Source organism: Alosa alosa, chromosome 2 (assembly GCF_017589495.1).
Source record: "Alosa alosa isolate M-15738 ecotype Scorff River chromosome 2, AALO_Geno_1.1, whole genome shotgun sequence".
Classification (NCBI taxonomy): Eukaryota; Metazoa; Chordata; class Actinopteri; order Clupeiformes; family Clupeidae; genus Alosa; species Alosa alosa.
This window is the reverse complement of record NC_063190.1, coordinates 22,829,066-22,845,439: the sequence shown is the minus strand read 5'-3', so window position 1 is coordinate 22,845,439 and position 16,374 is coordinate 22,829,066. Positions and strand designations below refer to the sequence as shown.

General features: G+C 44.2%; 1 protein-coding gene across 3 annotated transcripts in view; it reads left to right on the top strand.

Moving 5' to 3' along the window:
• Positions 1-15,626, top strand: part of arhgap20b (Rho GTPase activating protein 20b) — a 32,658-nt gene extending 17,032 nt beyond the window's left edge. For all 3 annotated transcript variants that reach the window (XM_048266344.1, XM_048266359.1, XM_048266349.1), the window contains exons 9-15: positions 3,577-3,759; positions 9,642-9,805; positions 10,131-10,292; positions 11,304-11,413; positions 11,938-12,127; positions 13,262-13,373; positions 13,719-15,626. In XM_048266344.1, the coding sequence (XP_048122301.1) occupies positions 3,577-3,759; positions 9,642-9,805; positions 10,131-10,292; positions 11,304-11,413; positions 11,938-12,127; positions 13,262-13,373; positions 13,719-15,481 (2,684 nt within the window). In that variant the 3' untranslated portion in view covers positions 15,482-15,626. The remainder of the gene's footprint in view (positions 1-3,576; positions 3,760-9,641; positions 9,806-10,130; positions 10,293-11,303; positions 11,414-11,937; positions 12,128-13,261; positions 13,374-13,718) is intronic.
• Positions 15,627-16,374: the final 748 nt, after the last annotated feature.

Below are 16,374 nucleotides of genomic sequence, written 5' to 3'. Positions count from 1 at the left end.
TCACAGCAATTTTTATGCATATACATTGAACACTCTAGCGCCACCACCAGTTCAATGCTGGACATGCGTTCATGCGCGTGATCCTTGACTCTTTTGTCTGATTTTCACAATTGAGGTAGTGTCTGAATCCTTGGACCATACAGAGTTCATCGACCCCTATCCTATCACTTTCCGCCATATTGGAACTCCGCCATATTGGATTTAGTCCAAACTCTATGAAAAGTTTCAGCGGTTACAAATTTTATCCGATTTTCACAGAACTTGTCGGAGATGATCTTCAGACCGAGCCGCACAAACGATACTTGTCAGATTTTTTAATTTCATTTTTGTTTGCCTGTGACAGCCAATCAAATATGGCGATGAAGCCACCAAACAGGAAGTGGGCTAACATCTCGGATATGCTTTAATGTATGAAGTCCAAACTTGGTACAGGGACTTGGTATCTGATTGTGAGGACGCACTAGGAAATTGGCATCATGTGGCCTCTATAGGGGGCGCTGTAATACAGGAAGTGAGCTTGTATCTCAGCAACGCTTTGGTGTACAAAGTCCAAACTTGGTATAAGGACCTGTTACCTGATTATGATGACACACTAGGAATTTGGAATCATTTGGCCTCTATAGGGGGCGCTGCAATACAGGAAGTGAGCTCCTATCTTAGCAGCGCTTTCATGTATGAAGTCCAAATTTCGTACAGGGACTTGGTACCTGATTGTGAGGACACAGTAGGAAATTGGCATCATTTGGCCTCTATAGGGGGCGCTGTAATACAGGAAGCTGGCTCATATCTCAGCAACGCTTCATTGTATGAAGTCCAAACTTGATACATGGACATATTAGATGATTGTGAGGACATGCAAGGAAAGTGGTCTCATTTGGCCTCTAGGGGTGCTGTAATAAAGAAAGTGAGCTCACATCTCAGCAACACTTTGGTGTATGAAGTCCAAACTTGGTAGAGGGACATGGTAGCTGATTGTGAGAATGCACAAGGACATTGGTGTAATTTTTGGTCTTGAATTTCCCCTGGGGATCAATAAAGTATCTATCTATCTATCTATCTATCTATTTTGCCTCTTGCTGTGAGTGCTTGCTCATGCCATGGCAACGCCATTCCTGCTATAGCGCACTGCTAGGCCCCCGCATTGCTGCTTGCAGCTATATTTGGGGGCCAAGCAGCGAAGCTGCGAAGGCACCCATTGTGTTTCTACGTTTTCTTATTATTGGGGGCCAAGCAGCGAAGCTGCGAAGGCACCCATTGTGTTTCTACGTTTTCTTATTATTATTATTACGCTTCCGTCATTGAAGTCAATGGCAGCCCATAGAACCGTCTGGTGAAAAGTTATGAAATTTGGCACACTGATTGGGGACAGTCTCATGATTAATTTCACCATGTTTCATACCGGCACCTTGAGCGCTCTAGCGCCACCAATAGGCCAAAGTTGGACGTGTGTTCACGCGCGTAACTTTTGACTAGATGACCCGATTGTCAAAAATGATGAATTGTTAGAATCCTTGGACCAAGCCGAGTTCAACGCATCCTATGACGTCATTTTCCGCCATGATGGATTTTCCGCCATTTTGGATTTTATCAAAAACACTAAAAAGTTTTCACAGGTCACAAATTTTGTCCAATCGACACCAAACCTGACACACATGATCTTCAGACCAAGCCTCACAAAAGATACTCCTTTTCGTCTTCGGAACTAAAACCGTTCACCCGTAACAGCCAATCAAAATTTGCGGTGAAGACGCCATACAGGAAGTGAGCACATATCTCAGCAACCCATTGATCTATCATAACCAAACCTTGTACATGGACTCAGGACCCAATCAGGGGGACGCTCAAGAAATCTGGTGACCTTTGACCTCTAGGGTGCGCTGTAATTTAAAAACATGCTTTTTGGCCTGTAGCTGCTGTTGTGCTTAGAATTAAAACGCACTAGTGGTGTCGGGTAATACTGTTGGAGGTCCTTAGGCCGACCCAAGCCAACTTGTGATATCATCGTTATTGATTCGGCCGCCATATTGGATTAAATCAAAAACACGTACAAGTTTTCGCAGATCACAAATTTCAGCGGATCCTCACCAAAATTGGCAGAGACCATCTTTAGACCATGCCTTATCAGTGTATTTTTTTCTGGAACAATTGATAGAAGCGTTTGCCTGTAACAGCCAATCGAAATTTGCGGCAAAGCCGCCAAACAGGAAGTAAGCTCATATCTCAGCAACGCTTTCATGTATCAAAACCAAACTTAGTACATGGTCCTCAGGACCCATCAGGAGGACGCTCAATAAATTTGGTGACCTTTGAGCTCTAGGGGGCTCTGGAATTGGCAAAAATGTATTTTGGCCTGTAGTTGCTGCATTATTCTGCAATGGAGGTCAATGGCAGCCCATAAAACCGTCTGGTTCATCCTGATGATGCACAAATAATTTGTTGACCTTTGACCTCTATGGGGGCATTGAAATCACAGCAAGCATGCTCATATCTCAATCGATCTTTTATTTTTGATGTGAAACTGATGACAGCAAGTTCCATCCAGTTCATTCTAATGCGTGCGTGCAAGGGTGGGACGGGGTGGGATGGGCAGGGGCGGTTGCGGCGGTGGGCTGGCTGGGGGAGGGGGCGGCGACACTCAGCCCTGGTTCAGCCTCACAAAATCAGTTATGTTTTGATGTGAAACTTGACCTTGTAACTCAGCCAATCTTGGGTTGTTTGGCATGGAACTTGCTGTGACTGCTTAATGCTATATGCCTGATGCCACAGCATTGAGTTGCATGGCAAATCTGGACTGCTGAACTGCCTGCTTGGCCCCCACATTGCTGCTTGAAGCTATATTTATCATTGTTATATTCAAGGCTGTTAGTGAATAGTGTGCTGCACGCTTTTCAGTTCTATTCATACATTCATTCTTATTCATACATCAAATGGGGCTCATGGACTGAAATTACAGAGAGAGAGAGAGAGAGAGAACTGGATTTTCTGTGATTGTTTGATGCATGCTCTATTGGTGGTTTGATCCCCAGCTCTAAGGGTAACCACGCACTGGGCTGAAGCCCGCTGAGATCACACTGCCAAACAGCTCTTTTCCCTCTCACACTCGGCCTCGACTCTGGGTTGTGTCTAATTATTTGGTTTTATGTGGGTGAAGCTCATCTATGAGTCATTCTTTCTCACCCACACACACTGGCATGCACAAACACACACGTGTATAAGATTTTTTTTTTTTTATAAAAATAATTGAGTATTAAGAATAAATTCCTTATATGTAATGCAGCACAAAGCCTGCACTGCAAAAACTGATATCTAACCAAGTGTTATTATCTTATATTAAGATAAAAAAAACAAGACATGAAACAAGTAGATTCTCCAAGAGACAGTGTTGAAAAGTTTGATAGATGTCAGAATATAATTTCAAATGTGCCAGTCAGATTTTAATGAGTGTCAGATAACTTCCGTGCCATCCATTAGATCGACCAGGAAACACCTCCACTCACACCATGATACATAATAGGCTCCATTCTTCACCATTCACATTTTCACTTCATTTTTTGTCCTCCTCCACATCCATCTAAGGGCACGAGTGTCCGTACAGCATCATCCTCCATCACCTGCGGGTGTCCGAGTGCCTGCCAATGGTGCGGAGCAGCCTGCTGACGGCCGAGGGCACCCTGCACCTGGAGCTCCTGCCCAGAGAGGTGCCCGTGCCCCTCTTCACGTTCAGGGCCCGCAGTGTCAGGCACCACCCCACCCAGACCGGTACGTCTCGTCTGTTGCTCCCCCAAAACAGGAGCGCCTCTCAGGTAGAAGTAGGCGACAGTCATGTGTTAAGCCTGAGTTCTGTGACAAAATGAGTGTGTACGCGGTGTGCCGCCTATGTGCTGCCACCTGGGCTTTCTTTAAATTAATTTTGGAGTCTTTTTGTTGTTGTGTACAAAACTCAAGTTAGTTTAGATATTTTATACTTTTATAAAAGTACCTGTTATAAGTGAATTAAATTTGGTTTCTTGCAGGTTGAAATGAAAAGTAACAAGAAAGGGCGTTCAGTCAGATGAGATGAGAGATAATTCGGTAACACTTTATTTTAATGTGTCGCTGTTACAGTGTACCTACCTAATTAGGTACAGTGGTACAACCTGTGTAACAACATGTACTATCAGGTACTATCATTGTACTTGCATTATGTATTTGTGGGTACCTACATATAGTTGTTACATTGTAATACTCAGTGGTTTTACAAAACTTTGCCAATTTGTCTAAATTTTCATCAGAGGCAAAGAGCTGACCTGAGACCTGCTGGATGGGGTAAATCTGGTCATGATAGATTTGATATACAAACCATTCTTAGCTCCAACCTGTGCTGCTACAACCTTGTTACTCTTTGATACAGTGGAATAAACCTATTAAGTGTACCAGTGATTTACTTACATGTACATATGACATGTATGTTGTGTTGTGTCTTCGATGTCTTGGAACAGGTCTACTAATTCACTACATAGCACATAGGCTATATCAACTGTGTTGGTACACACTTATTGCTCTTTGATACAGTGGCACAAACCCATTAAAATGAAGTGTACCAGTTAAGTACTTACAATTACATATTACATGTATGTTGTGTCATTGGTGTCTTGGAACATGTCTGCCATTACCCTACATACTGTAGTACATGTATCAACTGTGTTGGTACACATTTATTACTCTTTTGATACAGTGGAATAAACCCATTAAAATAAAGTGTACCAGTTAAGTACTTACAAGGACATATTATATACATCCTGTCAATGATGTCATGCATCCTGTAATTGATGTGTTGAAACGTGTCTGCTGTTACACCACACAGTACATGTGAATTAGTAGACCTGTTCCAAGACATCGAAGACATAACATACATGTCAAATGTACATGTAAGTAATTAACTGGTACACTTAATAGGTTTATTCCACTGTATCAAAGAGTACCAAGGTTGTAGCAGCACAGCTGTTACATGTACACTGAAGACAATGAGGCCTTGACTGGAGCTAAGAATGATTTGTATATCAAATCTATCCTGACCAGATTTACCCCATCCAGCAGGTCTCAGGTCAGCTCTTTGCCTCTGATGAAAATTTAGACAAATTGGCAAAGTTTTGTAAAAGCACTCAGTATTACAATGTAACAACTATATGTAGGTACCCACAAATACACAATGCAAGTTCAATGATAGTACCTGATAGTACATGTTGTTACACAGGTTGTACCACTGTACCTAATCAGGTAGGTACACTGTAACAGCGACACATTAAAATAAAGTGTTACCGATAATACTATTGTTTGTCAAATGGTATTGTACATCGTCTCATTTTAAATGAGAAATGATTGATCCACAAATGAGAGAAATATAGCATCAAATCAGAGAGAATACACAGAATAGAAAACAATAATAAAACAATAATAGAAACAAGTTATATATTTGACGTTTCTATATAGCACAAACACATAACTATAAGCCGTGTACATTGCCAGACACATACCTCCCTCTTCCGTTCTGTAAAGTTTATTTATTTATTTATTTATTTATTAATTCTCTTTTTCTTTTCACTTTGGCTTTTGCCCCTACAGCTACCATTTTACGCAGACACATAGGCACACACTATAACATGTTTTAAAACCCCTTTCAACACCCTAACCGTGACCAGCTAATGCGAATCACAGATCATTCTACCCAATCATTAATAATATGTCCTTGTGTTTGTCAACTGTATTGTCCAGTCCTGTCCTGTCTCACTTCCCTCTGTTGTCTGTCTGTCACCTTTTATATGTGTTACGTGTTACACTCGGGGCAGCCGTGGCCTACTGGTTAGCACTTCGGACTTGTAACCGGAGGGTTGCCGGTTCGAACCCCAACCAATAGGCACGGCTGAAGTGCCTTTGAGCAAGGCACTTAACCCCTCACTGCTCCTCGAGCGCTGCTGTTGTAGCAGGCAGCTCACTGCACCGGGATTAGTGTGTGCTTCACCTCACTGTGTGCTGAGTGTGTTTTACTGATTCACGGATTGGGATAAATGCCCCCCCCCCCCCCCCCCCACACACACACACACACACACACACACACTATACACACACACACTCTGGGTTTGTTTAGTGTAAACATGTTGATGAAAGGGTGATATCTGAGTCCACAGGACTCATTATCATTCTCCATTTCCATGGGGATACAGCCCAAGTTATTTCTCAGAAAAAAAAGTAATTCATCTAAAAGAATAGCACAGGAGAATACATGTAGTGATCTCCGCATCTCCCACTGACAGACCCAGAGGCACGTCTACAAGGCCAACCTTTTCTCCCGTCGCTGGTTGTGAAACCGAAAACCTGTTGAAAACCTGTTGAAAACTCCACTAAGTTACCAACTGATATGGCTTATCAGAAAGGGCTTATTTCTAGATTGTCCAAGCACAAAAGAGTGCTCCATTTTCCACTGACAGGTGCTGTGCTCTTCTGCTACAGTTTTTGCAATCATTAACTGGTCAGTGGGGACTGTAGCTGTGTTATGGCTCAGACATGGCTCGTCATGTCATGCCTCTGCCAAGGCCAGGTACCAATTTGACACCAATTAAGTCTTGTCAAGTACACATGCACAGTAGCTTGGCCTACCAGCCTGTAACTGCTTATTTTATTTCACTGAGATACCAATCTGGCTACTCTCAATACACTTACGTTTCCCTTAGCAACCAGGATGGTGGGTCAATCAGTGACCAGAGAGGATGACATTAGTTTCATGCCAAATGGCAGAGGCAGTGATGAGCTGAAGTAGCAACACTGGCAAATATCAAAGAACTGCAGTCAGAAGAATATAAAAATGTATGGACCCTTTCAAGAGAGTTCCATTATCAGCATCATAGTGGACCCTTTCAAGAGAGTTCCATTATCAGCATCATAGTTGGCCCCACAAGACTTCCATTTTAACATTCCATATGTTATCTTAATGCAGAGGAAGTAGATTGGGGCCCAAATAGAACGTTCAAGCATTGTTTTTGTTTACCTTGTTGAAAGGGTCCATAGGTTTGTTGTCAGTGTGCAAAGCTTAGTGATGTCAAAGTTTCAATTGCAAAGTCTCCCTTACAAATAATAACTGCACTTATGGGACAAAAACGATGCATTTATACAGTACTGTCATTTTTATTAAACACAATGCAGTACAATGATATTTTCATGTCCAGAATGCATTTCTCTAGTAAAATACAGAACTATGTAGTACAATGCAGTTTTTTCATGTCCAACATATTGCATTTCCTGCATGTACTGTACAGTGAGTACACCCCTCACATTTTTGTAAATATTTTATTATATCTTTTCATGGGACAACACTGAAGAAATTACACTTTGCTACAATTTAAAGTAGTCAGTGTGCAGCTTGTATAGAAAATGTACCTCAAAATAACTCAACACACAGCCATTAATGTCTAAACCACTGGCAACAAGACACTCAAAACAGGCCTCACCTTTGTAGACCAACGAAGTTGAGTGCACATGCTCAGCGTCATATCCAAAGGTTGTCTTTTGAAAATAGACGTATGAGTGCTGCCAGCATTGCTGCAGAGGTTGAAGGGTTGGGTTGTCAGCTTGTCAGTGCTCAAACTATACGCCGCACACTGCATCAAATTGGTCTGCATGGCTGTCATCCCAGAAGGAGGCCTCTTCTAAAGATGATGCACAAGAAAGCCTGCAAACAATTTGCTGAAGACAAGCAGACTAAGGACATTGATTACTGGAACCATGTCCTATGGTTATTTGGTTCAGATGGTGTCAAGCATGTATGGTGGCAACCAGGTGAGGAGTACAAAGACAAGTGTGTCTTGCCTACAATCAAGCATGGTGGTGGGAGTGTCATGGTGTGGGGCTGCATGAGTGCTGCACTGGGGAGCTACAGTTCATTGAGAGAACCATGAATGCCAACATGTACTGACAACATACTGAAGCAGAGCATGATCCCCTCTCTTCGGAAACTGGGCCGCAGGGCAGTATTCCAACATGATAACAACCCCAAACACACATCTAAGACTACCACTGCCTTGCTAAAGAAGCTGAGGGTAAAGTCGATGGACTGGCCAAGCATGTGTCCAGACCTAGACCCTATTGAGCATCTTTGGGGCATCCTCAAACAGAAGGTGCAGGAGTACAAGGTCTCTAACATCTACCAGCTCTGTGATGTCGTCGGGTTAAGGCAGTGCTGGAAAATAATGGTGACCATACAAAACATTGACACTTTGGGCGCAATTTGGACATTTTCACTTAGGGGTGTACTAACTTTTGTTGCCAGCAGTTTAGACATTAATGGCTGCTTGTTGAGTTATTTTGAGGGTACAGCAAATTTACACTGTTATACAAGCTGTACACTCACTACTTTACATTGTATCAAAGTGTCATTTCTTCAGTGTTGTCCCATGAAAAGATATGGTTATGGTTATGGTTATGGATTTAGCAGACGCCTTTGTCCAAAGCGACACATAAATACAAAACAACATAATAATATTTAAAATTGAACAGGGAACAGATTAAAATGTAGGTCAAATATAGTAAGGAGAATAGTTGTAGTACACAATAATATCAATTCAAGCAATAGCCTAATAAAAAGCAATGTAAAAAAAGGAAAGGCAATAATAAAACAATAATGTCAATTCAATCAATAATATAAAAACAATGACATGCTAAGACTAGATTAAGGAGAATATCAATAATAAACAATAATGTCAAATTAATTAACAGCCCAATTAAAATAAAACAACATTATATAAACCATAACACATAAGCGTTTAAACAACTAAGTATATGTTGAATAGGAATGTCTTTAGACCCCTCTTAAACTTAATCCCAAAACTACCACAGGAACGAGAGCAGTGGGCAGTTCATTCCACCAACATGGAACCACTGAAGAAAAAAAGAGTCTGGAATTAGACCCAGTTTTCATGACTGGTCGACACAACATACGCTCACCAGAATATAATAAAATATTTGCAGAAACCTGAGGGGTGTACTCACTTTTGTGAGATACTGTATATGAATTGTAAAAATTCCTCCAAAACAGCTGTTTTGATTCTCATAAAACTGCAGTTATGACACTTGAAGTAGTGCAGTTCATTTTTCTAAGGGCTATTACAACATAGGCTGTTTCTGAAGGCAGCACATTGTCTTCACTTTGTGTTCCGGTAGCAGAAAATCAGTGGGTGCGTTCGACTTCTTTCAGCGTTGTGCAGATCTGTCTGAATGTGATGCATGTTTGTATTGTAAGATTCAGCCAGTTCAACAAAAACTCATTTTAGGGAGATGCAATGAACAATAAACAATGACCTTCACCTGTACACTCGCACCTTTGCTCAAAAGGCCATACTGAGCTATTGAAGAAACAGTAGAAAATGCAATCACTGCCAGTTCAACAAAAACTCATTTTAGGGAGATGCAATGAACAATAAACAATGACCTTCACCTGTACACTCGCACCTTTGCTCAAAAGGCCATACTGAGCTATTGAAGAAACAGTAGAAAATGCAATCACTGCCCCCTTATTTCAGATTTAATTGGTTGCAGAAGTTTCCTGTCATTTACAGCAATTATACCTTGGTTTTAAATAGCCGAACCATAGTAAGTGGAAATGTGTGGCGTAGATTTCTCTCAGAAGCAAAGGCGGAAGAGATCGCTCATAGACTGGGCACTGCGACGAGGGACCAGCAACCAATCAAGCTGCCCCCCAGACTCCCCCTGCAGTGCTCTGTTTGGCCAGCCGCTGTCCACTATCTGCCCCCATGGAAGTCCACCTCAGCCCATCATGGTATGGTGACCAACAGCATGTGTTATACTTCTGTGTATAATTTAATTAACTATGTCATTATATCTGCTGTGCATGTGCCCATACCTCTTTGTGTGTGTGTGTGTGTGTGTGTGATAAGCTAACTTATCTTAGTGGGTTATGATTGGCAGTCCTAAGAGACAATCCAAACAGCTCTAATGTAAAACCAAAATTCTTCTCCATATCAGCTGTGATAGACAGCTTTGTTGTGTGGTGCAGGTCATGTTTTCTGTACCCATGAGTGTCAAGCCTGTTTACCTCTGGAAATATTTGAATCCCTTTTGTGTGTGTGTGTGTGTCTGTGCAGGACATGCTCTACACACTATACCGGGAAGGACCGTCCACCCAGGGGATTTTTCGGCGCTCAGCCAATGCGAAGAGCTGCAGAGAGCTCAAAGAGAAGCTGAATGGTGGCATGGAGTACTTACCGGAGGGAGAGTCTGTGCTTGTCATCGCGGCTGTCTTTACTGTAAGCCCCACAGTGCACACACAGACACACATACACACACATACACACACACACACACACACACACACACACACACACAATGAAGTTCCACTAATTACAGCAAACTGTTTTTCTTTGTTCTTTTTAAATAAAGCAAATCTCTTAGTTGAGAATGCTAATTGCTTGTTTTGGGGATTTGCATAGGTTATGCTTGCCTTGTTAGTGATGGAGAGATTGTTTGAATTGTGATGACAACAGTGCTCAAATTATCTTTTTGTCTGTAAGGGGTCTCTCTATCTCATAAAAAAGTTGGCACACCCCGCACATAGCCTAACAAGGCTATACAATTAAATAGCCTAGGCATGAGTGGTGCTTTTGCACATGGTAGGCCTAGGCTATAACTTGACACACGCAGACAGAGAGATTTTTTTACAGAAATGGATTCCTTTTAATTCAATTCAACGCAATACAAAGAAATAGACTAAATGATTTAGTCTCATTCTCAATTTCACAATGAAATAAAATGTAACTCATTTCAACCAGACCACCATCTCAGATATTCTCAGTGTCAAACACAATAGTGCATGTAGTCTTTTTATATACAGGGAAAGTGTAGCTACTAATTGGCAGAAATTAACAAAGCCATTGCACAGCCAAACTATAGTCTTACACGTAGTGATAACAACATCTGGGTATTCAGTCGTCTTGTGTTGAACCGTGGAAATAAATAGACGAACAATTTTGGAATTTGTACTGAGATGTTGTCGGGTAGCCTATTCACTGAATATTCCGCCATCAAAGATTGATTGATTGATATGAGAGACCCCCTCAGATTTTTGACTTTTGACTGTTGCTTTCATGGGAGCCAGTCCTCACTCTATGGGAGCTCGGCATCCTCTGGCTCCCACGTAATTCGAGCACTGGATGACGAGCTTGTTTGATTTGCGATGAAGAACTTGTTTGGTTTGTGATGAAGAGTTTGTTTTGTCTGTGATGACGAGCTTGTTGTGTTTGTGTCGTTGTGCACTCCAGGACTTCCTGCGGAGTCTACCAGGCAGCGTCCTGGGCTCCCATTTGTGCGAGCGGTGGATGGAGGTGACTGATGTGGAAGAGGAGGAGGAGTGGAGAGCAGTCATCGCAAGGTGAAAGGGCTTGTCACTTCCTCAGTAGGGAGATGACTAACACACGCACAGTCAAGGCAGACAGTGCCATCTGTTCAGACATCACACCCACACACACACACACATACACAAACACACACACACACACACTCATACACACACACACAGGCACGCACGCACGCACGCGTGCACACATACACACATCCAATCCTACGTTACAATTGGTCCTTCAGTTAAGGCCCATCTAATGACGCGGATAGAATGTTGACAAGATGATGCATCAAATTACATGTTCTCAGCGTCATAGACAGATAATAAACAAAGAGCCTTGCTGAAAAAAATAGCCTTTTGTTGTTCTCGTCTTTCTCTCTCTTTCACAAACACACACACACACACACACACACACTCACAGACTTGAAACATTTTTATTCTCACTACAGTATATGCTGAGAATCAATCAGAAATCTGACATCATGGAAAGCCATGATACAAATGCAAAGCAATACATTAACCACCCCCCCCACACTCCATGTGTTCATGTGCAGCTTGGTGGCTGAGCTCCCTGAGGAAAATAGCACCCTGCTGCGCTACATGTTCTGGGTGTTGCACCGAATCCACCAGCACTCGGAGGACAACCAGATGACCGCCTCAAACCTGGCTCTCTGCATTGCCCCCAGCATGCTGACACTGCCCTCACCGTCCAGCGCCGAAGAGGAGACCAAAGCCATGAAAAAGGTCCTTTCTCACAAACATTCCTTTTTCTGGTTGTGGTAATACTGTACTGTATCAATTCAACCCCTTCCCATGTAGAGATTATTCTAGAAATGCATCTGTGTTGTATACAGTTGTCAGTTACGTGGAGGGAGATTGGTGTCATTCCAGCGGACAGTTATTGCTATTAAGAAATCAATGAACAGGATAACAGAATATTAACATGTATTCGTCTCTGTTTTATGTCTACGTTTATCAAATAGTCTGTGGACATCTAGAAACATGGCTTGTCTTTCTGTTCAAGAAATGCACCCTAATATTTACCATTACATTACAAAAGTTTTGATTTTACACTCTTAGATGTCTATGCCTTTCATAGTCCATGCTCTGAGAATAAGGCATTTCTTGTGCGCAAGCTTCATCAAGGACACTGCCAACAGCTTTGAGCTGCTGCTTAAAAGGCCTCTACTTTTTTTTTACTGAAGGCTACTTATTTTCCCTTCGTGAACACTGTAGAAAGTAAACTTCATTCTCTCTGTGCCTCCTGTCCTCTGTGATCAGCTGTCAGACGTTTGAAAGCAGGATCAACTCAAGACATCTTTTTTTCCCCTCATGAAACCTTTAAGCTTTGGCAAAATTACTTTTTTGGCCTCCATTTGAAAACGGAGAACACGTGTTACCTTAAGGGTAACAAAACTGTCCAGAACGTACTGTCATGTTTGAGGACTGCTTCTCATGGGAGCTGGCGCGGTCAGGAGCTGGAGTGGGCAGTGGGGGCGAAAAGTTTCCATGGCTGTGTTGGCGTCTGCAGTCCACTGCATACACACACAGACGCGGTTGTCAACAACACATAAAGGCAGAAGCAAACATTTCATCAAACATGCCATGTGCCCCGGCGCAGCCAAGGCACTCACTGTCATTCCATCTCAGTAAAGGATTTCAATAAGAAGGATTTATGTGCTGTTTAGTCCACAGCTAGACAAATCATCGTTTGTTTAGCCTAAAAGCAGACACTGTCATTATTGTCCAGTTTCTCTTGTTCACCTGCCAGTTTTTCTGTCTTTCTCTCTCTCTCCCTCTATTTCTCTCTTTCTTTCTCTCTCTATTTCACTCTCTCCCTTTCTCTCTCTCTCTCTCTCTCACCCACTCATCCCTTAGGTTGCTGAACTCATTCAGCTGCTCATTGAGAACACTCCCTCCATTTTTGGTGAGGATGTAGGAAGACTTCTGCTTCAGTGGAGGAACATGAGGGATGAGCAAGTGGTCTGTGGTAAGTGTCTTCAATTGGTGCTCTTACTGTAGAGCCACCCACAATTTAAAATCTCCTTGAGAATCTCGAGAAACAAAAGCAAAACAAACTTTTGACATTTGCATTTCACTCATAAGCTGTTTTCACGGGTGAGTCAATTGTGGTCTGTGACTTTCAAATCGTGGGTGTGCATGCATATGCAGTGAGTTTGTGTATTAGTGTGTTTGTGTATCTGTTGCTGCGCATACATTTTTATGTCTGTGTGTGTGTGTGTGTGTGTGTGTGTGTGTGTGTGTGTGTGTGTGTGTGTATGTGCATGGGTATGTTCATGGTTGTTTATAATGACTTCCCATTGCTTCTCAACAGAGGAGACTGGCCTGCCTGCCAAACAGATGGGTCAAAAGGCGGCCTCCTCCGTCTCTCTCCTCTCCCCCCCTGACCACTTCCTCGTGCCCCTGGCCGCTCTCGCCCTCCGGGAGGACGTGGGGTTTGCTACACCGTCTGTGTCCAGCGTCTCCGTTTGCTCCATCCCCGCCGGGCTGGGTCACCTGCGCTCGTCTCGCTGCGCCTCCGAACCGACTGTTTGCCCCGCTCAGCCGACCGGCCACGTCCCTGTGGCCCGCCAGTCCAGCTGTGACGCAGCCGTGATGGGCGGCTCGTCCGGCCAATCGCAAAGCCCCAGCACGCAGGCGCGTCACTTCCAGGCCAAGCAGAAGCAGGCGTGGCGGGGCGACGGCAGCCCGAGGACGGGGAAGGGCCGCTACTCGCTGTGGAGGTCACCGCAGATCGCCCCGCGCCTCCACCACACAGCCGGCCACCAGCCCAGCCTCTCCAGCCTGTCCTCCACGGCCACCTCCTCCGTCAGCTCGCTGGACAGCGCCCTGGACAGCGCCCTGTCGCTCACGTCGTCTGAGACGCTCTCCAGCCCCAACGACACTGCGTCCCGCCCTTTCCTCTTTGGCGCCACCGCCAGGCTCCGCCCACTGACGCCGGACGTGCCGCGAAAATTCCCGCCGGACTGGAGTATGGCCTTCCCTCATGAGGAGGTGGACGGTGAGGGTGAGGAAGAGGAGGGTGAGGAAGAGGAGGAGGAGGAGGAGGTGGATGAGGAGGCCAAGAGACGGAGCGAGCGAGGAACCTGGGCTGGAGTGACAGATGAAGAGCAGGTGGAGGCGGCCGAGGGTGAGGGCGAAAGAAGCAGCTCCCGTTGGAGGGGCCGGCCTGACGTGACGATGACCGTCTGCCCTGCTTCTGTTGGGGATGGGGAGCAGGTGCTGTGGACCAGTGAGAGCTGGGGTGAGCAGAGTGTCACAGGACCCCACAGGGGTCAGGGTAAGGCCAGAGAGACCTCGGTCACACACATCAAGCTGAGTAGCTCTTCTGTCCAGCTGCCCACACGTTCCAACTTGCCTGAAGTGGAAAAGGTGCAAAGGACTAAAATTACATTCTATGCCTCATCCGCAACTCTGACCGTCAAAGAACCTGCCGCGCGCCTGGCGACAGATCCGAGGGAGGATTCACCAATCCCAGCAGGAACTGCCAGTCCCCAGAACCACACAGTGCGTGTGCACATCCCGCAGACTGTGTTCTACGGTCAGAACGCGCCTCTGGTGCTCCGCTCGGTCTCCACGCGAGCGCCGGCCGCCCCTGACATCACAGATGGTGTGGACTCACCGGCACACACTGGCTGTCCACGCACCCGAATCACAGTGTCAGGGGGCATCAGTCTGTCCAATAATGCCTGGCATGGAGCTCCAACTGCCAATGGGGCTGAGGGCACAGTGGCGGTGCAGGTGACAGGTGCCAGCCAGGATGTGATAGCCAGTGGCGGTGGCAGGGGCTCCCCTGGGCCCACCGTCCCCCCGAGCTCGCCCAAGCCACACAGTAGGGCCTCTGCAGCTATCCGCCACACCATCCGCATCAAGCTGCCCGCCATGGTGCGCAACACCGTCCGAGAGTACTTTAGCCACAGAGAGGGTGACGGCCCCAGCACGAATGCCCGGTCGGCGGCCATGGAGAAGGAGCTGGTCATCAACAGACTGCAGTGGCAGAGGAGAGACCCCCATTGCTCCCTGCCTGAGGGCTGTCCAGCCTCCGCGTATTCAGACAAAGAGGATCCTTATATCTAGCCACGTACACATTTCAGATGAGGGAATTGCACTTTTGACTGTTTTGCATGTATTTACTGTAGGGCACGGAAGACATACAACCCCAAAACAAAAAAAGTTGGGATGTTGTGTAAAATGCAAATAAAAACAGCTTATGATAATATACAAGTCTCGTAAACCCATATTTAGCAGCAAAAAGGACATAGACAACATATCACATGTTGAAAATGAAAATTTGGACTATTTCATGGAAAATATATGTTAATTTTGAATTTGATGCCAGCAACATGTTTCAAAAGTTGGGAATGTTTACCACTGTGCTGCTTCACCTCTTCATTTAACAAAATTCTGTAAATGTTTAGAAACTGAGGAGACCATTTGCTACAGTTTTGAGAATAAAATGTTGTCCCATTACTCCCCGATACAGGATTTCAGTTCCTCAACAGTATGGGGTATTCATTCCATTATGCACCTAATTTGACAAATCTGGACTGCAGACAGGCCATTTTAGCACCTGGACTCAAGGGCGTAGGTTTGGTCTCAGCTTTGGTGGGGACACATCTGTTATCTGACTGTTGTCACGATACCAACATTATTGTTTCAATACCAATAACAAGTGAAGAATCTCGATTTCGATACTTTTGCAATTTTTTAAAATTTGATTTGGTTTGTGTGATTTGTAATTTGTGATCATTCACATCAGTGGCAATCATAAAATTTGATTGACCCTCCACACACACACACACACACACACACACACACATAGAAAGTGATGGTTGTTATAGGTTTCTTTTTCATATTTTGGAATTCATGTAAACTATAAACTTATATTGTTAATTATTTATAGTATTTTGTGATCTGCATAATTACTAATAGCTAAACATATTTAGTAATTTGAATACATCATATTGATA